Source organism: Arachis ipaensis, chromosome B9, assembly GCF_059453495.1.
Source record: "Arachis ipaensis isolate K30076 ecotype BB chromosome B9, ASM5945349v1, whole genome shotgun sequence".
Lineage (NCBI taxonomy): Eukaryota > Viridiplantae > Streptophyta > Magnoliopsida > Fabales > Fabaceae > Arachis > Arachis ipaensis.
The window spans coordinates 8330670-8354368 of NC_142444.1; the positions used below are offsets into that span (position 1 = coordinate 8330670).

General features: G+C 30.3%; 1 protein-coding gene across 3 annotated transcripts; it reads right to left on the reverse strand.

The window, feature by feature from the left end:
- Positions 1–329: 329 nt before the first annotated feature.
- LOC107614893 (disease resistance protein RML1A-like) lies at positions 330–12595 on the reverse strand. 3 transcript variants are annotated; one of them, XM_021112338.2, is made up of 7 exons: positions 11978–12595; positions 5290–6397; positions 4871–5173; positions 1961–3448; positions 1164–1231; positions 838–917; positions 330–613 (listed from the first exon to the last, which is right to left on the reverse strand). In XM_021112338.2, exons 1-6 carry the CDS (start codon positions 12466–12468, stop codon positions 863–865), a joined length of 3513 nt encoding a protein of 1170 aa, XP_020967997.1. In that variant the 5' UTR covers positions 12469–12595; the 3' UTR covers positions 330–613; positions 838–862. The 3 variants fall into 3 exon arrangements, 2 of the variants coding, with proteins under 2 accessions (XP_020967997.1, XP_088353937.1); XM_088497811.1 differs by having other exon boundaries at positions 375–731; XR_015899068.1 differs by lacking the exon at positions 330–613 and adding an exon at positions 1663–1720 and having other exon boundaries at positions 865–917.
- Positions 12596–23699: the final 11104 nt, after the last annotated feature.

The following is a 23699-nucleotide window of genomic DNA, read 5'->3' on the forward strand; positions in this document are numbered from 1 at the left end:
TTGCGGGAGCCAATAAACAACACATGCCTAATATTATAAATCAATTGTGGAGGAACTTAGTGCCACCCCATGTAGAAATGCTGGTTTGGTTTGTTTTACAGGAAAAACTGATCAAACACTAAAGAAAAACTTAGTAAGTGGTTTATTCTCGAAGGAGATGGAGAGCTGTGTACTTTGTGGAGTTGCTCGGAAACCGTGTATCACCTTATGTTCTTCTCTTGTCCTATAACTTTATGTGATATTTACGTTAAATAATTGTTAGAAAGTGTCAACATGACATTTTTTATCATTATCAAACTAAACAAGGAATGAAAATGTAAAAAAAATTATTAGAAACTAATAGACTTATAGATAATATCTTATTATGAGTATAAAACCGAATGTGAAAGTGCCAAAAACAATATACAAATTAAACTGCACTGCCGAGTTGACAGGAAAATTGAACAACAATAAATTGAGTAAAAATAAGTAGTGGTGTGTTCTCAGAGAAAGTGTGCTATAAAAAGACCAAATATATAGACGACTATTACAACAATAATGAACTGAAGGAAGTTTGGGTGTTCCCAAATGAAGCCTTTCTCGTCGAATTCTCATATGATATGTTCTTCTCGCTCTGTTAGAAGGGGACAAAAAGGTTAAAACTTAAAAGAAAGAAACACACCCATATGAGCCAAGCCACGTACAAGACCTTGCATTTTGCATCCACTGCTATACTTTCTTTCTTTTCCTTTCTTTATTATTTTTTTTTAAGTTACAAAAACAATGATTAGTTAAAAGAAACAAAGCAGATAGAAAATACATACAAATTTACAATAATTAAAAGAAAAGATATTGTACCTTAATTTAACAGGAAAATATTGCACTATTCTTGGAGTATTCTTTTTTTATATCTTTTTTTCTGTCTCTGTTCTCCATCACTATTATAAAATTGACAAATATAAAATTATCGACCATACTAGATATACACTAAAAGTAGTCTTTAAAATTAATTAGTAGTATAAAATATACATTAAAAATGAGTTAAATAATATATGTATTCATATAATAGCAGTCGATATAGTAAAATAAACTTAATTATAATATAAAAAGTAAGCTGCTTAAGAAATAGTAATTTCATCAAGTATAATCAAAAGCTTAGCTAATAATATAATAAGGCAACTTACCAGTAATCTTTGGAATCACAATGTAAATGCACTCTTTTTCCGATTTTCCGTTCTCTGACAGTCTCACTCTGCGACAACAATATAATTCCTTATGATCCCCCACATTTGATATATTGTTACTACGATATGATAATTAACCGCACAAACAAGAACGATATCAAATTAAACAACATATTGTGGTATAAAATTGACAACACATCATGAACATAAATATTAATATACAAAAATATTTTATTTCAAATTTTTGTCTATACATAAATAGTATAACTTTTGTAAAGTGATGTATTAGTTTGGTAGCTTTGATGTTTTCAAGGTGTAAAGTTTTTTTTATATCATTACTAAATCATCATTATGACATTATCATTTGTGTGAATTTTTTTATTGAAAAAGTGAAACACTTGCTATGCAATAACAAATGTTAAGATGTCCATTTATAATTAGTAAAGAGCATAGTAAACCTTTCTATGATTCAAGATCAAAATCAAATCATTTAACTTACTTCGATATTAAAAAGGATCGGATGTATATTAAAAAGTGGTGCATTTTTCAAGATATATCTACAAAATTGAAGCAAAGAAGCTTTGTTAACATTGTATAGCTAGGTTGTGCAGAAGAAACAAAAAGAAAATTCAAGCACGTAGATAATTCATCAACTCTCTGTTTTCGTTCACAACCATTATATATATTCCAAAATCAGTTTTGAATGATTTAATTTTTGTTGTGGATCTCTAGACTAAACAATTCACAATACAACAATAATGTGTGAAAACTATCGAGATTAGTATTAGAAGCATTACCTCAAGGTCCTCCAACTCTGAGTCATGAGATTCATATCCCTCATGAGTGGCATCTGGACTAATCTCTCCATCATCATTGACATGGACATGCATCCAACGGATCCCACACCCCTTTATCACTATTTTCTCATTATCTTCTGTATTTGCATAGAACTCAAATTTAAGGATAGGATTGCAAGCCGTGTCCCTCTTTCTCTCTTTGATTGCTTCCGTTATCTTGTTGGAACCCTCTCCATCATACCATACTACCTTATGATCTGATACCATTTCCAATTGAATCCCTTCGACAAAATAACCGTGCAAGGATACTCCATCGGCAGAAGTTGCGATCAATTCCCACTCGTTGCAACCCTTTCCCAAGTAGCATTCCCATCCAAATATCACATTTTTCTTCGTAAGGTTGCAAGATTGGTATTGAGAAATCAAGATGCAGCCAACAAGACAAGAAGAAATCTTGTGATCTGGAGCAACTTCAACAATGATCGAAGCTTCTCTAGAGTAGTAGTCAGGGAACCACTCATTAATTATGCTCTCTTTACTTGGTAAATAGTAGTAGAAGTGTCTTGCTTCATTATGCGGATATCCATCATTATTTGCCACAAGTTCTATCCTGGATTTCAAGTCTTTCAAAACTGCTTCATATGCATCATCAGCCAACTTTGTGCAGTTATGGAATTCAAACCATGCATGGTCTTCTCTGGGTGGTTCACTGGTTAAACTTGAGAGTGTCTCCAAAGATTTGCAGTTTAGTGCATTAAAGTATATAATAGATGGGGGAAGTGGAGGTACGTATTGAAGCATTTTACAATCCATGATCACAAGTCCCATGAGCTGTTGAAGATTCTTAATGCTTTTTGGCAAACTTGTAATGACATGACAACTTTGCAGATGTAATAGTTGTAATGATTGTAAGACATGAATGTTGTCTGGGAGTTTAGACAAGCTCTTGCATTCGAAGAAAGATAATTGCTTGAGAGACAAGAAGGCAGGGGTGGGCAATATTCTACTTAACATGATGCATGTGTCATCTTCATGTTTTATTGGATCCTTAAGCGAAATTTTGGAGGCAAAGTTTAGAGGAAGTTTCTGAAGAGAGTAACTGATGTTAAAACCGAACCACTCAAGATTTTTGAGATGCATAATAGTGGATGGCACTTCAGTCAAAGCCGTTGCTGGTAAAATTAACGTGAGGTTGGAATGATCACTCATGATCGGGATTGAGAACTCTTCCAAATTGCAGCAACCAATGGCCCACAAGGTACAGAGAGAGGGAGAACAATAACCACTGCAAAGCCTCTTGAGGGATGTGCAAAAGTTCACATATAGATTTTGAATCTTGGGGAGAGAGAAAATAGATGGATGAACATCTTGTAAGCTTTCACAGCCATAGAGTGATATTAATTTGAGATTCGTGGCACCTGCTAAATTTGGGCACTCTATCAAGCGTTTGCAGCCACGGAGGTCAATAATCTCCAAACTTGGTAGATTCTGTCAATCCCGACAAACATATTAAGTTTATTAACACATGTACATGACTAGTGGAGGAAAAAAGTGTTGTTTTATTGTTTAATGTGTTACCCTTTTAATTATTGCAAGATTATGTTAAAGTAACAAATGACTTCTTTGAACAATATGAACAACTATCAATAAAATAAAAACACACTATACCTCTAAATTACCGATCTAAATCTTAATATTAGAATAACCATCCGCACATTTAGTGAAATGAACATCTGATATATCTATTGTTCATATTGTTTACCAATATTGTTGATTATCTATATTTTTCTTTTTATAAATTATTATACATCTAATATCAAATATTAAATGACAATAAGTTTTTCATATTTTTAGAATAAATTAACTATGTTTTTCAACAATTTTTTTCTTCTTATTCTTACACCTATATAAAAAAGTGTTTCCAGCTAATCAATACAACTAAATATTTTTAGAATAGGTATAAAACACATTTGAAATTTAATTTAGTTAAAAACATATTGAGCGTATGAACTTTTTTAGTTGTCCATTACAATATTAAAATAATAGATAATTTATTCGAAACTTGGAATATGGAACTTGATTTGATTAGTATTTAGTATATATATTGTTGGTTAATTCAAATTAAACATCATCTATATACAATTCATCATGGAAGTGAAAAATCCGTTTGGGGCGAAAATTTTTCGAAAGTGAAAACCCTTTGATGTGGTTGATTATTACCTTTATTCTCTTTTTCATAAAGAAATAAAGCATTGCATCATGAGATATAGTAAATTAATATGATGTAGCAAAACAAGAAAATGTTGAATGACAAGAAACTATTGAGAACCAATTATGTTCTTTGTTTTAATTAAAAAAATTATGATGGCTATATATAAATAATTATTGACTGTAGTCTAATATTTATCTATTTATATATATGTCATTTGAATTTAAGTCTTGTACTTTATTATTATTTTCTTTTTATAAAATACTCTTTGTTCTCTCATCAAAACTTATTTAATTATTCTGTGATATTGTAGTGACTTTTTTTTGTAATAAAACAAATTATTCTCAATGTTTTGAAATATTTTAGTGTGATATTTTATTCTCACAAAAGTTTATATAGAAAAAATTCTCTTGATTAAATGATGAAAATATGACTTTTTAAAAAATAATTATCATGCCAGAATATTTTATAATATATAGGAATAAATTAATCTTACATAATAGAGTAAGATTATATATTATAAATCTTAAAATAAACGCCCCATAATTAATATATATTACTTACACCAAAACTACTCTATTTTTTGTTCTTTTAAAATTTCGCTTTTTATACTAACTAATTTCTATAATATATCAATCTTTATTTTAGTATCTAACAAAAGTATCCAAAAAATCATAAAGAAAATATAAATATGATCCTACCTGTGGTGTATCCCAAAGTTTTTGAACATTGCTATCTGGCATAGAAAGCTGAACAAGTTTTTGAGGCCAAGGAATCGACCGCACAAAGTTAAGTGGGCATTTATTCCACTCAATATACCTTAAGTCATTAGGAAGTTGAAAATCCTGTAGAAACACTCTGTTCCCTTCAAGATCCATGTTGATATTTCCTCTTAAAGCAAGTAACCTTAACTTTGGCATCTTTCTTAATGCAATGATGATTATACGTGGATCTATTGTAATTTCATTCATATCCACAATCATGCTTTCAACTCCATAAATATCCTGCAAAATTGAAAAGCATTGCAATACAATGTTAGTACTATATTGCTGTAAGCAATATTTTGATATATACATACACTCTTCTTGAAGACCAAATCATTAAAGCATGATTTCCTTACTCTTTCATTTTGAAAAATATTGCAGACTTCTTCGGTATTCCACAGTCTTATTTGTCGACCACCATTTTTGCTAGATTCTTCATGAATGATTTTCCGACACATTTCCTGTATCAAACTATGCATTTTTATGCATTCATCACGACCATTTGAATAAATACTTACAAGAGACTTGTCCAACAGACTTTTTATCCCTATGTCTGCATAGAAACCACAAGACTTTAATATTCTTGTTATTTTCTTCATCTCATGATCGTGGAAAAAGCATGCAATATCTAAAAGGATGTTTTTCTCATCATCATCTAATGCATCATAACTCAATCTCAACACTTGCTGAATATCTGGATTGGGATACCTTCGTAATTTTCTCAATGCACTATCCCATTCACTTTTTCCTCTGGTCCGAAGAAATGATCCCAAAATATTTAATGCTAATGGTATTCCTTTGGCATAATCTGCTACGACTCTTGTTGATAGCTCATAATAATCCTCTTTAGGATGAGAATCACAAAAGGCATTATGGCTAAAAAGTTTAAGAGAGTCCTCAAAATTCATTTCCTTCACTTCATGAATTTCTTCAACTCCTCCACTTGTAAGTACATTTCTATCCTTTGTTGTCAAAATAATTTTACTACCAGAACTCAGGCAGTTACGAAAGAGTTGAATTAAATCAACTGCAATTTGTGAATTAGTCACATCATCTAGCACAACAAAAACCTTCTTATGCTTGATTTTACGGATAATACTAGAGTGTATTACTCGAATATTATCGATACGAAGATCTTCATTTAACAATCTAGAAAGAAGTTTAGCGCATATGTGATTAAGACCTTTTCGTTCTAAATTTTTTGAAAAGGCTAAGAAGCAATGACTTTCGTATTCTGAGGAGCACTCATGAAGAAGAGTAGTAGCAATAGTTGTCTTGCCAATACCGGCCATACCCCAAATTCCAATCACAAGAACTTTCTCTGACTTGAATTTCAATAAGGATTTAACAGAAGTATAGTTTCTGTTACAAATAAAAGGGCTTTTGAGTTCATCTCTATAGCAATTGCTATTCAGATTTGGAAAAATTGCTTTCACAATCTCATCGATCAACTCAGCTTCTTGCCTAGCATGGCAAGTAAAGATTACATTAGAAATAAAACAATAAATATATAACTAGATAAAGGAGTTTTTTCTTTATTTAAATAAAATAAATTCTTTATTTATTAATTTAAATTGAAATACAGAAATTTATCAATTTGTACATTTAGTGGTGTTTTCGCAGACAAAAACAACAAAAACAAAAATTCCCACGTTTATGCTTGTACTACCAGGAAAGAAAAAAACGTGAGTGATGGACAAAATAGCTGTTAGTGACAGTATAAATGCAGGAGAAAAAATTGCTCTATTTTTACTGATAGCAATAGTGAAAATACAAAAAAATTTCAGTGTTTTTTTACTGTTAGCATCAATGAAAACATAACTAAATATTTAAAACTGTAAAATTGTGTATTATGATTTATTTGAGTAATAAATAATTTATTTTATTTAAAAAGAAAAATAGCCCCACTTGAAAGTAAAAATAGATACACATAGTTCCTAATTAGTATCTGGAATGCATCTTAAATTATAACTGATTTCAATGTAAAATCATTATATTTTATGCACAAAGCAAGATGATAACTTGCCGACGAGTAATAGCTCAAATGGCATAGTCTTCTCATACTCAATTAAGAGGTTGCGGGTTTGAATTTCTTATCTTTAGTTAAAAAAAAAAAAAAGGCAAGATGATAACTTTTCAACAAGAGTTAATTTTTTTATCATGTTTACTACAAGTAATTGTTTTAATTTTAAAGAATTTTTAATAAAGCACTTGTTTTTTATTTTATTTTATATAGTTTTATTCCATTACTTTCTTTTCTTATTTTTAGGTATAATAAAGCAAAAAAAGAAACTGAAAATATACTTTCTCCCCATGCTATTTTCTACCAACTTATTTAACATGGTTGTTTATCCTCCATGAAAAATTTCATCATTGTTTAATCAACCTGGGTTGAATTCACAACAAATACATTGAATAATACAAAATCCAACATAGTCAATTTCATAATGTGATGAAACCGAATTTCCTAATAATTATAATTTTATTTATTGCATACAAAAAAGTTCAGTTAATTGCTCTTTTACTATTTATATTTTTTCCATTTTATGGCATACAATCAATTCAGCAATACAATTAAGTTTTATAAATTTAAATAATAGTTGAAAAAGCAAATTTAACATTTGACAATTCCTTATAAAAATGATACTTTACTCATTATTTTTATTATTTGAAACAATTAGTACACTTATTATTTAGTGTTATATTCACAGCACCACAAGATCAAGCCTTTGTTGGAATTGTTATGGTTAGATCGAATTCTAGACAATCAAAGATCTTATTAGATTTTTTTTTGGGTATAGCATTTTCATTTTTTATTATATTGAAGTTGGGCTAAAAGAGTAATGCACGTAAATCAATAAAATTAAAAATAAAAAATACATTTATGACTCTTCCAATAAAAAATATTAAAATCAAACCTACATTAAGAAAAAGAAATCCGAGCAAAGTTTCGAACTATAAAATAGTTATTTAAAAAAAAAAAACTCATATAGTTGCATTTAATTTGATTTTAGAGTAAATACTCAATCCTATTTTTGTTTATTTTAAAATAAGATAAGGCGATTTTTGTTCAGAACAAAAAAAAATAAATCCATTTCAATCTTTGTCTCTGTTTATTGTGAGACATGACGACTCTTCCGTCATCTTTCCTCACCAAATTTAATAAAAAAGATCTATATAATACTTAACGTTATTGATATAGATGCTGAGTCTCCATTAAATGTCATATTGGCTAATGAGTAATGATTAGGGGTCAATTTGACTCTCTATAAACAATGGTCAGAATTAATTTATTTCTCCGTAGATAATAATCAGAGTCAATTTATCCTCTTTTATCCACCAAAACAATGCTGTTTCATATGCTCCACTAAATCAAAACCTATAAGAAAAACTGATATTAAATAACTAAGACGTTGCTAGTGTGGATATTAACTATAAGGCTTAAGGACATATATTTTGTTTTTTGACTATTTACTTTACTTGTTTAAAACCTTTCGGTGATACAATATTTTTTGTTTTGGGACAAATGTTCTGATTTTTTTTTTTTTTGGGTCTTAGGACAATGTTGCTGTCCATATTATGCTATTATTAGGTGTTAATTTGTCAAAGATAAATTGCTTTTTTATTATCCACCTATGCTTTCTTTAAAGTTGGAAAATGCATATGTTGAAGTTACAACCCCACAAAAAAATACAAAAGCACTACATTCAAAACTAAGGCACATCTGTTTTCATTGATTTTTAATCTACACTTCTTCAACTTATTCTCTAATCTAATTAACCTTCACTTTATTATCCATCATATTTTCTCTAACTCTTTCACTTTATTATCCACCACATGACCATAACCTTTAAGATTTACCGCCGGTTGAATTCGCCGGCATTAATTAATATAATTCTTGATGTGTAATATATTTCTGTCGAATTTAGCGGGAAGTAAATCTGACGGTGAGAAATGCACAAAAAACAAATTCATGAGGCCAAAATTACCATTAAAAAGACGGTGACGACCTCCAAAAATTTGCTAATTAGAGGTTTAAATTTGCCGGTAATTAGATGAAGATTTTACCATTTAAATTTGTCCGCCACTAAATCTGACGATAATAAATTTACCAACAGGTTTTTTGGTAATTTCGCTGGTAAATCCAATGGCTTTTGGCAAATTTCTTGTAGCGTCCTACGGTTCGTATTTGATTTGAAAGAGGAGTGAGAGGTTTCAGCTGAGATGAATAATCATCCCAAATAGCATAGGTTTTGGTTCAGTGCAGTACCTGAAACGACGTCATTTTTCGTGAATGAAGAGGGATAAATCGATCCCTGACCATTACCATAGAGAAACAAATCGACTCTTGATCATTTCTCATAAAAAGACAAATCGACCCTTGACCATTGTCCATTCACTAGCATGACACTTAGCGGAGATCCGACGTCCACATCAGGAATGTTAAGTGCCACATAGGTCTCTTTCATTAAGTTATTAAATATATATTTTAAAAAAAAAATTTAGAAATCAAATTTTAAATAATTTTTTGTAATATTATTAAAAAATAAAATATTTTTAAATTTAAAATTTGTTAATTTTATATCCAGCAAATTTTTTTAAAATTATTTTGTTGTGAATGAGAGTTCTTTTGAAAAAAAATTTAGAGATCAATTTTTTTATATGCATTTTTTTAATAATTCTTCAAATGTCTCCACAAAAATTTGGATAAAATGAATAATTTATTTGTTAATTATAATTTTTTTGCTACTTATAAAATATATAATATGTATTGGTAATTATTTTTATCGTATTTTTAAATCATTTAATAGCTTATTTGTCGTTTATATTTTTAATGGTTATTTTTATCAACATGATAAACTTTCTGATACTATTTTAATAATTTATTCAAATAAGTGATAAAAACAATATTTAATATATTTGTATTAATAAAAAGAGTTACTTGACAACAAATCAATTCATGACACACAAATCTATCTTTAATAGTTACTGTAGTATGTGAAAATTAGGCTTTATGTGATAACATATTAATTATTTTTTAAGTAATAATAATAATAATAATAATAATAATAATAATAATAATAATAATAATAATAATAATAATAATAATAATAATAATAACTTATCTGATAAAACAATTAAATTTATAGTAATATAATATAAATATTATATACGAAAATATTAAAATTAATATTAATTTGTAAATTTAGACTATAAAGTTAGTTGCTGAATATATATATATATATATATATATATATATATATATATATATATATATATATATATATGTTGTTTATGAATATAATTACAAAAGATTATATTGTTTAAGGTATATTGAAGCAATATTTGTTAAATATAATAAAACAAATTTAAGTACTAAATAAATGCCTTAAACCCTAAAACTTTTACTTTGACCGAAAGTCTTAACTCTTACACCTTAATTTTTTTATAAATGAATAATTAAATAATATATAATTTATAAAATATATTAAAATAAAAAAATAATTATATAATATTGTATTTATAGTCAAGAATAGTAATTATAATTAATACTTATTGATTATAAATTAGATATTGTTAGAAGGGTGACAAATGGATAATAATTAATCAACACTCACTATAATTAATTAATTATCTAAAGGATATAAATGATAAATTTACTTTTTTAACTACTAGAAAGCTTATAAAAAACAATTTTTATATCTATTAGTTAGTATAATTAACCAATGATATTAATTGTATGTCGGTTTATCGCAATGTTATTCAGCATTATTTGACTACTCTATATTTTTGTTAAGGTAATAATAAAAAAACACAAAAATAAAATAAAATAAAATAAATTTAGACTTTTTTTCTTATTGTTAAATATTTTAATTTGTTATAATTTTTTGATGAAATAGTTTTTCGGTGAAGAAAAAAAAAGTGTATAAATTTATTTTTAAAAATTAATAAAAATAAAATGACATATATTTTTAGATAAATATCTAAGAGTAAATTTTCATTTCCTCTTCATCATAGCATACACAGGTATATTATTAGGAGAGTTCTGTAGTAGCATTAGTTTTGGTGGTTAAAATTGACATAAGTTTGACTTACAAATAAAATACTAATACATAGTATGATAAATTTATGACTAAAATAATAATTCTCTCTCTTATAATTTTTTATTATTACTTTTATATCAAAATAATTTCTTATATTATTTTTATAATTATAAAAAACAATTTCAAAAAAATAAAATCAAAATATTTTTTTATTATAATTATTATTTTATTATTATTTTTCTTTTTAAAAAATAATTTTTTATAATTATTTTTACTAAAATAAGTTTTTATAATTTTATTTTTTAATTATTTTTGTTTTAAAAAAAGTTATAATTATTTTATTATTATTTTTGCCAAAATAATTTTTTTATAATTTTTTTTGTAATTTTCAAAAACTAACACTAAAATATATTCTCTCTTATAATTTTTTCTCATTATTTTTAAAGTAACACCAAGAGAGAATATTATTTTGATGTTAGTTTTTTAAAATTATAAATAAAAATTATTATAACAAAATTATTTTGATAAAAATAATAATAAAAATAATTATAAAAAATTATTTTTTAAAAATAAAAATAATTAAAAAATAATTTTGGTGTTAGTTTTAGAAATTATCAAAAATAATAATAATAATAAATAATTAAAAAATAAAAATAATTATAAAAACTTATTTTAGTAAAATAATGATAAAAACTTATTTTTTAAAAATAAAATAATAAAATAATAACTATAAATATAATTAAAAAATTATTTTAATGTTATTTTTTTAAAATTATTCTTTATAATTATAAAAATAATTATAAAAAATTATTTTAATAAAAATAATCATAAAAAATTATAAGAAAGATAGAATTAATTTAGTCATAGATTTATCATATCATGTGTTAGTATTTTATTTGTAAGTCAAATTTATGTCATTCTTAACCACCAAAACTAATGTTACCAGAACTCCCCATATTATTATTGATTTTTAAAACTTAAGAAGGTTAGGGCCCTTTACCTGTGGTGATTGCAAGTGAAGCCAGAGAGATCCGAAGCTTCAGTGAGTGCCGTCCTCCATTGCTGCACATGTTTACGGTTGGAGGATCTCTCATGCTCATCAAAGGCTCTGCGGTAACTTCCACTCTGCTTGCGAACACGTGTGGGCTCTATTTTATAGAACACTGGAATCACAATAACTTGTTCATTCTTTTTCTTGCACTTCATGATCTCAACCAGCTCTCTCAAGCACCAGCTAGACGAAGCATAGTTTTCGGAGAAGATGACAACAAACAACTTTGAGTCTCTGATGGCTTCAACAAGTTCGTTCCAGACGACACCTCCTTTCGGGATTCTGTAATCTATGAACGTCTCGATCCGATTTCTGAGGAGAGCAGAATGAAGATGGCTGGTAAAACCGTTACGCGTGTCCTCGCCTCTGAAACTGATAAAAACATCATATCGAGTAGTAAGAGGTGAGGAAGAAGAAGAAGAAGCAAGGGAAAGTGCCATATGTTCAGCACAGTTAATCGGGATTTACGTATGTAGTGAGTTAATTAGAGAAAGAAATGGTCCTCTATTCAGGTATATATAATTATATTTGAAACACTCATAGTCATCAAGTAGTTACCCAGTGGCTTCCCTCTCTTCTTGGTCTAAGCTCTTTATCAAGTCTTGCCTGTAAAGCTCTTTATAATAAATTAAAAAGTTTATACAAAAATATTTTTGAAAATATTTAAAAGAAGAGATAATATATACTTATCAAAATTTTAAAATTTAATATAATTTTATATATTAATAAATATTTAAATTCAATCTTTATCAATATATTTACATTTATTATAATTTATTTAAATTTTAACAATTATTTTACTAAATACAATTATTATTACTTATGTTTGTTAAAAATTATTTTTAATTTTATTTATTAAATATAAATATTATCGTATTTAAAACATTATCCTTTAAAAATAAATATTTTACCAAACAGACTATAAATGAATGCTACATATAAAAGAAGAGACCACTTTAATAAAGATACTAAAAATATATTTTTTTTAAATATTTACATGTGTCATGTTATTATTGGACATTTTTATTAAACTGATTAATAATTTATTTTTTAATAAATTAGAACAAAATTAATTTATTATAACAATAATAATAAACCTAATTGTTTACATTATAATTATTAAATTCGATTGGACATTCTTAATCATCTGACGCATGATTTTATCCGTTCAACAATTAGCAATTACCACTAACTTTGCATTTAGTGCATGGGGAGTGTTAGGTAAATAACGATTATTATGAATAATTATTAATTAAATAAAAATACATTACATTTTAATTTAATGTTATTAATTAAATTTAAGATTAATTTATTCTTTTAACCCTATTAATTCATATTGTTCACACATTATTCAAAAATATTATTCATTATTTATACTTTTCCTTAGTCCATTTATTATAGTTAATCCAAACTAACGCGGTTGTCACTGTCACTAATACAACTTCCGACGAATCAACAAATTGTATTGCATGGATAATTAGCAAATTAATTGGTCAATAGTTACAAAGTCGCATTAATACGCGTTTTCTAATTCCGTTATTTATTCTTACTTTTCCAACTACTACTTTCCAAGCAACTTCAAAATAGATTTTAATGTAGAAATTACATACACTTTTGGTTATGGATCTTTCTCTTAGACAGTATTGGATTTGACTATGGCAATGCCTGTTAATTTATCTTAACAATACAATCTGTGAACTTGGTTGAAGGAAAGAGAAGATGCTCTGAGGCCTGAGACTAGCCACAGAGTGTTAAGTACCAGAGTTAATAAAGATATAATAATGTAATTAAAATTTGTGAATAAAAAATAGATAAAATCAAATAAAAATATAGACAATAATAAAAATAATATGATAAAGTTAAGTAGTGAAATTATAATTTTTCACAATATATAAAAAAGTCTATAATATTCTCTTACATATTATGAAAATTCTTACAAAGAAATTATATATATGAGTGACTTTACTATTTTTTTTCTTTAAATTTTACTCACTAATTCTATATAAAACATGGCATACATTAGTAAATACCTTAACCCTTTATATATAGTATTTTGTAGAAGTGTATTTAGTTTACAAATTGATCAAGTTGTGCACAAATTGCACAAATATGTGTACTAGAGTCTTCTTTCCTATTCATCTTTATCAAGTTGTATAACAAGTTAATAAATATCAACTTATGTAACAACTCATTCTTTGACTAAGTCAAAGATTACAACTAAGCTAACTTATCTTCAAGTTGCAAATTTTGACTAAAACTTTGACCATGCAAGTTGGACAACTTGCAAGTAATTTTATGAGTTTTCTAACTTGACAGGAACCATTTGCATCATGCTTGATTCTAGACCAAGCTTAAGTTCTATAATGTTCTTTAATTTTCTTGAAATTTCATCATGCTCTACTTATATCACTTATAACCTCTAGCCAATTTTGTTGACTTCAAACCAAAAGAAGAATTTTACTTCTTTTTTTCACAATCTCCCACTCAAAATTATTCTTTTAGTGTATTCATGCTACTCATATTTTCAATAGGCCAAGAGAAGATCTGCACCAATCAAATTTATCTGTACTGATTGGTTTTGTCATGATATCTGCAAGATTGTCGTTAGTGTGAATTTTCTGCATATCCACTTTTCCTTACTCCACTACTTCATGATCAAAATGATATTGAACGCATATGTCTTCGTTCTTAAGTGAAAGGCTGGATTCCTTGCGATGTGCAAGGCACTCTAACTATCACAAAATATTGGAATCATATTCTGATTGTGCCCGAGTTTCTCCATTAATCTTTGCAACCAAATTGCTTCCTTACAAGATTGTGTAGCTGTCATATATTCATCTTCTGTAGTTGATAATGCTACAATTGTTTGTAATTTTGATAACAACTTACTGCACCTCCTGCAAGTGTGAAGACATATCCTGTAGTGGATTTTCTTTTGTTAAGGTCTCCTGCGAAATCAGAGTTAACATAATCTTTGATGGTAAATTCAGATCCTCCAAAACATAAAGCAACATTAGAGGTTCCTTTAATATATCTAGAATCCTCTTTACAGTACTCCAGTGCTCTTTTTCTGGATTTGCCATGAATCTGTTGGCTATCCTGACAGACTGAGCAATATCTAGTCTGGTGCAAATCATGGCGTACATAAGGCTTCCCACTGCAGATGCATACGGTACTCGAGACATTTCTATCTTCTTTGCTTCGCTGCTAGGACACATCTCAGAAGATAATTTAAAATTAACAGGAAGTAGGGTAGATATTGGCTTACACTCTTGCATGTTGAAGCGCCGCAAGACCTTCCTGAAGTAATTTTTTTGGGATAGCCAAATCTTCCTATCTTTTTTGTCTCGGCAAATCTGCATCTCCAAAATCTTGTTTGCTAGTCCCAAATCCTTCATATTGAACTCCCTAGCTAATTGAGCCTTTAATTCCTTGACACGATCTTTGTGGGCCCTATCACCAACATGTCATCCACGTATAACAGCAAAATGATGAAATCACCATTACTAAACCTCTTGTAATATTGATACGTGCTTCAAATGTTCGTGATATGAAGAGTTCAAGTGTTATTTAGAAGTTATTAGTTTACATTTTTAGAATGTTTGAATTTAATTTGATATGTTTTGATTTTATTTATTTAATTACTAGATTGGGCCTTATGTTTATGGGCTTTAGGATTTTCTTTATTTTAACCTAATAAGAGTTTATAAGACCAAATGATAAAGAAATAAAAGATAAACAAGAAGATAAAGATTCAAACTAAATAAAAAGATACATTGAAATTGAAATAGAAACAAAAAAGATAGATTGAAATTGAGTACAAAGAGAATCACTATACTTTCTACCCAATTTCTTGACGCAATAAGAAAAGGACTCCTCAACCTTTTACCCAATACCCCGATGCAACAAGAGAGCGACTCCTCAACCTCAATTGTCCACATCATGGTTTTATCACGAAACCAAAAAGGGGTTATCAAACCTCTAAATCATTCTGTATTCCGACTACCCTAGTTTATGAGGTATTTATAACCTCTTATTAGGTTAAAATATAGAAAACTCTAAGTCCACAAACATAAGGATCAATCTAATAATTAAATAAACGAAATCAAAATATATCAATTAAATTAAAATATTCTAAAAATGTAAACTAATATCTTCTAAATAACACTTGAACTCTTCATATCACGAACATTTGAAACACGTATCAAATATGTACAATGGTCTGACTGAAGTCTGTTGTAATCAAGACTAATAAGAAGGAATCAAATCTCTTGTAACAACATCTCGGCACCTGCTTTAAGCCGTGCAGAGATTTGGTTAACTTGCAAACCAAGTTTTCTTTTTCTGATTCTTCAAAGCCTTCTGGTTGGAGCATATATATTTCTTCTTCAAGTTCACCATAAAAAAATAAGTCTTTACATCTAGTTGTTCTAGATATAAGTTACACAGCACATATAGCAAGAACTACTCTTATTATAGAAATTCTAACTACTGGAGAAAAAATTTCATTGAAATCAATACCTTCTTTCTGAGCAAATCCCTTCACCACCAGTCTTGCACGATAATGTTCTATCTGTTCATGATTGTCGCACTTTATTTTGTAAACCCATTTGTTACCAATTGTTTTCTTTCTGTCCGGGAGTGGGACAAGCTCCCATGTCTTGTTTCTGCATAGTGCTTCCGTTTCTTTTTGCATGGCTGTCATCCATAAAGAAGAATCTGGACTTTCAACAGCCTCTTGAAAGGTTGATGGTTATTCATCTTCTGTAACAAAACAATATACATCATGGTAAGTCGTGACATAGTCGGCATGCCATGATAGTTTTCTCAGTTCATATGTTGTTCTTTGAGCTTCAGCTAGTCCTTGTACAATATACTCAGGTTCTACTTCAGAAGAGTTCTTTTCTCTAAACTTATCAGTCATGTATATTGAAGTAGTTTCTTCAGTGCTATTGTTGTTTTCTTGTTCCTTTTGCAACTCGTTTTCAGCAAATATAACATCTCTACTGACAATAACTCTGTGAGGTCTCACAAACAATACCCCTTTACATTGTCAGCATAACCCAAGAAGATACACTTTCTTGATTTAGAATCAAACTTTGTTCTTTCTTGGGTATTGAACATCACCTAAACAGAACATCCAAAGATACGGAGAGAAGAATAATCAGGTGGCTTACCTTGCCACATCTCTATTGGAGTTTTTAATCCAATTGCTGTTGATGGCGATCTGTTAATCACGTAGCAGTCTGTTTTGACTACTTCTGTCCATAAAGACTTGGCTAATCCTGCATTCCGCAACATAGCTCGAGTTCTTTCTAGAAGAGTTCTGTTCATCCGCTCTGCAATACCATTTTGCTAAGGTGTATATATGCAACTGTGAATTGTCACTGAATACCCTCGTACTTGCAAAATGCAATGAAATCACCATCAGTGTATTCTCCTCCATTATTTTTTCTCAAGCACTTTATTTTCTTTCCAGTTTCAAGCTCTATTCGTGTTTTAAACTCCTTGAATACTAGAAACACATTTGACTTCTTCTTGATGGTGAATATCCACACTCTTCGTGAGTAATCATCTATGAAAGAGACAAAATATTTTGCCCCTCCTATTGATAATTCTGGTGATTCCTATACATAAGAATGAATCAAGTCTAGTATATGCTTACTTCTAGCAGTTGATCTTTTAAACTTCAATTTATGCTGTTTGCTTGTCACACAATGCTCACAGAAAGGTAGATTCACCGTTTTGAGCCCTGAAAGGAGATTACGTTCTGCAAGAACCTGTAGACCACGTTCTGACATATGGCCTAATTTGCAATGCCATATCATCGTTGCATCTTGGTCAACAGATGCAACTGATGCTTCTACATCTCGAACTATATCTCCAGAAAGCAAGTAGAAATTGGTTATTATCCGTTTTGCCTTCATGATCATACGAGCACCATTAGTCACCTTCAATGATCCATTTTCAATATTAATCTTGTACTCTGACTACAAGAAAAAAGGCTTGTCGGCATACTTTTTTCTTGCCATGCTTTTAAAGCGTGCCCAAAAGTGGTCAATGGCCATGCCTTTGCGAGGGTGGTCACTGATTTGTGATTTGGCCACGCTTTTTTTTGCCGCGCTTGAAAAGCGTAGCCATAGAGAAAAATCGGCACGCTTTTACGAGGGTGGCCACTTATTTAAAATTTGGCCACGCTTTTTTATTGCCACGCTTGAAAAGCGTGGCCATAAAGGGAAATTGGCATTCTTTTATGAAGGTGGCCACTGATTTGAAATTCGGCCTCGCTTTTTTTTTGTCCCACCTATTTTTTTCCACACTTAACTTTTTTTTTTGCTAAGTTTTCAATTTTAACCCTAAAAATGATAACAACAACACACTAGTTTTACATTGTTACCAAATTCACTTTTAACCCTAAAATTCACTTCCAAACCCTAAACCGCGTCGTCAGCTTCACCTTTACCTTCGAACCCTTCCTTCGTCATTCATCATCATCTTCATCGCACCTAGCCTTCATCGCTTTCATTATCATCTTCATCACTGCCCTTCATCGCCTTCATGGTCATCTTCATCATTCATTACAGTGATCTTCCTCGAGCTTGTCGTCGCCGTCACCGTCAGTAGTCGTTGTCTTCCTCGACGCTGCTTTCAAAGGGTTTTGAATGGATTTTCCTTGAAAGGTTCAGAAAACCCTAACCTCCATCACGCCACCATCTTTCTCACCGTTGCCACCTTTTGCGCTCAAGATCGCAACCAGGTTCGTTGTTGTGTTAACTAGCTCACCATTCCTCTTGTTGTTTTGCTTGTCGTCCTTCTCGCCATTCAGATCATCGTGCTGCTCGCCTCTCTCTCGTGGTTATGCTCACCGTGCTGCTCGAAGGTTAGTGCTCAGTTGTGCTCCATCTTCATTTTTTTAAAATGCTCCATTTAGAAATCAATCAAGAAAATTGGATGATTATTAAATGTTTTCTGCTGTTAAATTTTTATTGAATTGATTAGTGATTAGCTCTTGCTGTGCTACTGTTTTAATTTGTAAAATAGAAGATTCGCCTTGAGCAGGAGAATGAAGGCGTTCTTAGCACTGCAATTCGCAAGATTTCTCTCCTCAAGGAAATGCAACACATGAATATTGTTATGTATTCATTTTGTCATCCTAATCTCACTTCTTCTTGCTATTATTATTTGAATACGTGTATCTCTGATGAATGCTGCTTTTTAGTAATTTGTGTTTGTAGTTTCAATTGGTGAAATTCATGTGACGTGAAAAATTGGAGGGTTTTTGGTGTTCATTGTGTGTGGTGTTTTTGGTGAAATTGAGGTTTCTTTCGTTTGGTGTTTTTGGTGGAAAATTGAGGTTTCATTGTGTGGAAAATTACTATGGTGTGTGGTTTGTACTTTGTAAATTGTAATGAAATCATATATATGTTGGGATGTCTATGTTTAGTAGTTCAATCATGGTTAATCACAGAACCTGGAATGATGTTTTCTTTAATGTGAGACTTGTTGACTGTAGTGATAGTCTGTGTTTTTTATTACAGATAACTGGAGTGTGAAGGCCATCCGCAGAAAGACCACCGGCACTGGCAGGATGAGCTACCTCCATCACGTGCCTTGCCGATTCAAGAGCGGCTTCAGAGAAAGTACCTCCACGATCTATTTTTATATCTTCAGTAGTTGTGTTTTCCATCAATCATCATTTCGTTAATGCGATCTTGTTTCTATTTAACTAGGTACTGAAGTTGCATCAATGAGTCTTAGGAAATATGTGTTGCTAATAAGAAATAAAAAATAATGCAGTAAATGATGGAGATGGAATGCCAGAGATGGAAGTAAAGGCATAAACATAACATACCAAATATGAGAGAACAGAACAGGATACAAAACAGGTGCACTTAAAGAAGGTTTAAAGCGTAGCTATGTCAAACACTGAATATGTTGCAATATTCGATGCTGATTTTCGGCCTGAACCTGATTTCTTGAGAAGAGCCATTCCCTTCTTGATTGGCAATCCTGACATGGCTCTTGTTCAAGCTCGTTGGAGATTTGGTAAATAAAAACCCAAACTTATGCTTTCTTTCTTCAATTACTTTTTGGAATGAGTTGCTTAGTAAATTAAAAGCGTGTACTTGTTCTCGCTGCTACGAATAGGTCCTTTGTTCTCGCTGTTACAAATAATGTAAAAAATTCAACACAAACACCTTATATAAGGGCTTTCTAACCTTTCAGTTCCACTTTTTTAGAATTTTCAAACATGGGATACATTGTTTTCTTAAACCTTCAACAATTTTTTTCCTTTATGATTGTTGCTTGCTTTTGTTGTTACATCTTCGTTTTTGTAACTGCCAGCTTCATTTCTATTTAGGTCAATGCGGCTCTCTAGTTTGAATGGAGCAAGATCCAGATGCCTACAGATGAAGTTGTTGTGCCTTATAAGTTATGACAGTCTAGCTCCAACTACTCCTGAAGGTAAGTTTCTTTTTTGCATTTTTCTTTTGTCTGATTAGTTGATTTGAATCTAATGTAGCTAATCAATGTATTTGCTGCCTGAACTGAAACTGGTGTAGCCTCTTCCGAGGTGAAGAGCCTCTTGGACAAACTTATGGTGCTTAAGCTCAATGGAAACTTGGAGACAACTATGGGTTGCACTGGTCCAAAATATGCTGAATCTGATTTTATTATTTTACTTGTTTATTGTAATTATTTGTATTTTTTTATGCTTAGTTTAGATGCGGAATTTTCAGTATGTAATTACTTGGTTACTGGTTCGTGCTTCTTTGATACTTATCACAATGATTAGTCTGATAAACTTTATTGACTAGAATTTGGAACATCACTAGGCATTTCAATTGGTTTTTCAGCTTGGTTATTTAATCACCAGTAAAAAGACAAAAATTAAAAAATAATTTCCTTTCAAGCTAGACTTCGTCACTTTATTATTAGTATTATCATGAAAGTTTATAGATTCGTGAACGAGAAAAATTATGGAAACTATTTTTTAATATATTACATCACATTGTTCCATGCCATGTATGTAAGTCTTAATTTATGTATAAATGTAATGCAGATCTGTCATTGAAGTTCGTGATGGGCTGACTTCTCTTGATTTAGTTGTTATCCAAATTGAGGTTAGTTTACGGTCCGCTCTTTGCTTGGCCTTTATTTTGTGTCCTTTCCACTGATAAATACACGTGTATTTTTTGTGTGCACTTTCTACTGATATTATATTCCGAGTACATCTTAAACACGTGTATTTTTTGTTGTTGTTGTGGAATGTATCGTGTGTTCATTAATTAGCCGCCGTAACTTTGGTCTTTCAGCATGTCTTTGCTCATAGCTTCCTAAGCTTGGTTTATGAGTGATTCCTTCATGCATAGGTACCCTCTTGGCCATGGAGATATCTTCCCATCATTACTGAATAGTGGAAAACTTGATGCACTATTGTCACATGTTTACACCAGAACTTAATTTATTTTTATTTGTAGATGGACAAAGTCTTATATTTCAATCTTTTTTTCCTTTTTAAGAATCGTAACTATTACTATTCAAAACAAGAATGAATACTGCATGGAGGTGAAGAACGATCATTATCATCAGCAACTGCCTTTGAGCTGTAGACCTCACATGATTTTGATTAATTTACTTATATTTTTTGTGCCTGTTATGCAGGTGACTCCCAAAACATTGGCTGATGTGAAGCATGGCACTTTGATTTCTTATGAAGAGTTCAGGCACGTAACCATTGCTGCATCACCACTTCTAAATCAAGATTTAGCTGATTAAATCTGTACTGTGATGGTTGCAAATTGGCCACAAATTTAATAGTTTTAATGATCTTCTAAGTTCTAATGGTGAACTTATTTTGTCCTAATTCAGTTATTAGTTTTGTTAAAGTATTGTGATTTTTTAATTATAATTATAGCATGTAAATAATTCATGTAAATCAATAAAAAATCAATTTTTTATACCTTCTAATTTTCTGCCTTTTTTTTAATTTGACAAAAAAGCGTGGCGAAAGATTTTAACTGGCAAGCCACGGTTTTGAAGTGACTGTATGTTTGAAGCGTACCCAAAACCAACCTAATCGGCACACTTCAAAAGTGTGGCGATATGTACACTTTTCGGTATGCTTTTAAGGTGTACCTATAGGTTAAGACCTATGGCCACACTTTTTAAGCGTGGCAAGAAATGAAAGCTTGCCAACAAAAAAAGCGTGCCGATAAATCTACAAAAGCGTCGCGATAGAGCAACCGGCATGTTGGCGGATGTGACCCTTTCAAAAGCGTGCCGATAGCTCAAAAAGCATAGCAAAAAGCTATTAGCACACTTTTTGTACTTTTCGGCACGCTTTAAAAATATGGCAGAAAGCTTATTTTCTTGTAGTGCCTTGAGAATCTAACAGCCCAACAGATAACAAATTTTTTCTCAGGTCATTCACATGTTTTATACCTTGAACTGTATGGATGGAACCATCAAACATATTAATTTTGATGGTACTGATTTTTGCAATTTCTAAGGCATGATCATCTCCCATGAGTACAGATCCTTTTGAAATAGGTTCATAAGTGCTAAACCACTTATGATGTGAAGTAATGTGATATGTTACTGCACAATCCAATAGCCAGACATCAGCTAGTGATTTATTGTCTTCATGACCAATAGTAGCTTCGATGCACAAAACATCTCCATCAGGTGTTTGCAATACAACCATGTGCGGTAGTTGCATTAGCAGTTTTCTCTGTGTTCTTTTTGTTGAACTAAAATCTTTCTTTAAGTGTCCTTTCTTGCCACAATTGTAACGAGTAAGGTTCTTCTTTTGAGACCTTGATCTACTACAATTTTGAATCCCACTAGAGCCACGTTTCATTGATCTGCCTTTCATCAACGACAAAGTTTCTGCTTGCTTTGAACTCTCCGTTTGATCATCTTTATTTTTGCGCCTGCTTTCTTCTTCAAGAATAGCGACAGCAACATCATCAAATCGAAGTTGATAAGCAATATTGTTATTTGTGATGTTGATGATAAGTTGATCATACGAGTTTCGTAAACTTTGGAGAAGAAGTTCAGTATGTTCATTTTCTATAATTTGACACTCCATGGCTGTCAGATGTGAAAATACAGTATTAAGATTGTTGATGTGATCTGTCATCGATGCAGATTCACTCATACGAAGAGAATAAAGCCTCCTTTTCATGAATATCCTATTGTGAAGTGACTTTGTCTCGTACAACTTAGTGAGTGCCTCCCAAATCTCCTTTGCTGTTTGTTTTTCTAAGATGCTTGATAATACGAAATCTGCCATAGCCAACTGTAAATTAGCAACGGCATTTCTCTCTATCTCTTTCCACTTGTCATCATTAGTGTCGGTAGGCCTGCCTTCTATTGCTTCTAAGCAATTCTCCTTTCTCAAAATTGTCTTGATCTTCAATTTCCAAAGGAAAAAGTTATCCCCATTGAATTTTTCGATCTTAAATTTTGTTGCCATGATTCTGACACCAGCTTATCCTTTTGCAGCGGAAGATTAAGAACCTAAAGCTCTGATACCACTGTTAGGTACCAGAGTTAATAGGGACAAAATAACAAAACTAAAATTTGTGAACGAGAAATAGATGGAATTGAACAAGAATATAGACAATAGTGAAAATAATATGACAAAGTGGTAAAATTACAATCT

Excerpts from the sequence above, each read along its gene's own strand:
- LOC107614893 (XM_021112338.2), bottom strand. The coding sequence starts at position 12,468 with ATGGCACTTTCCCTTGCTTCTTCTTCTTCTTCCTCACCTCTTACTACT. Across the intron at positions 6,398-11,977 it reads TTCACTTGCAATCACCACAG|GCAAGAAGCTGAGTTGATCG; the intron begins GTAAAGGGCCCT and ends TTGCCATGCTAG. Across the intron at positions 918-1,163 it reads TGTGATTCCAAAGATTACTG|TGATGGAGAACAGAGACAGA; the intron begins GTAAGTTGCCTT and ends ATTTTATAATAG.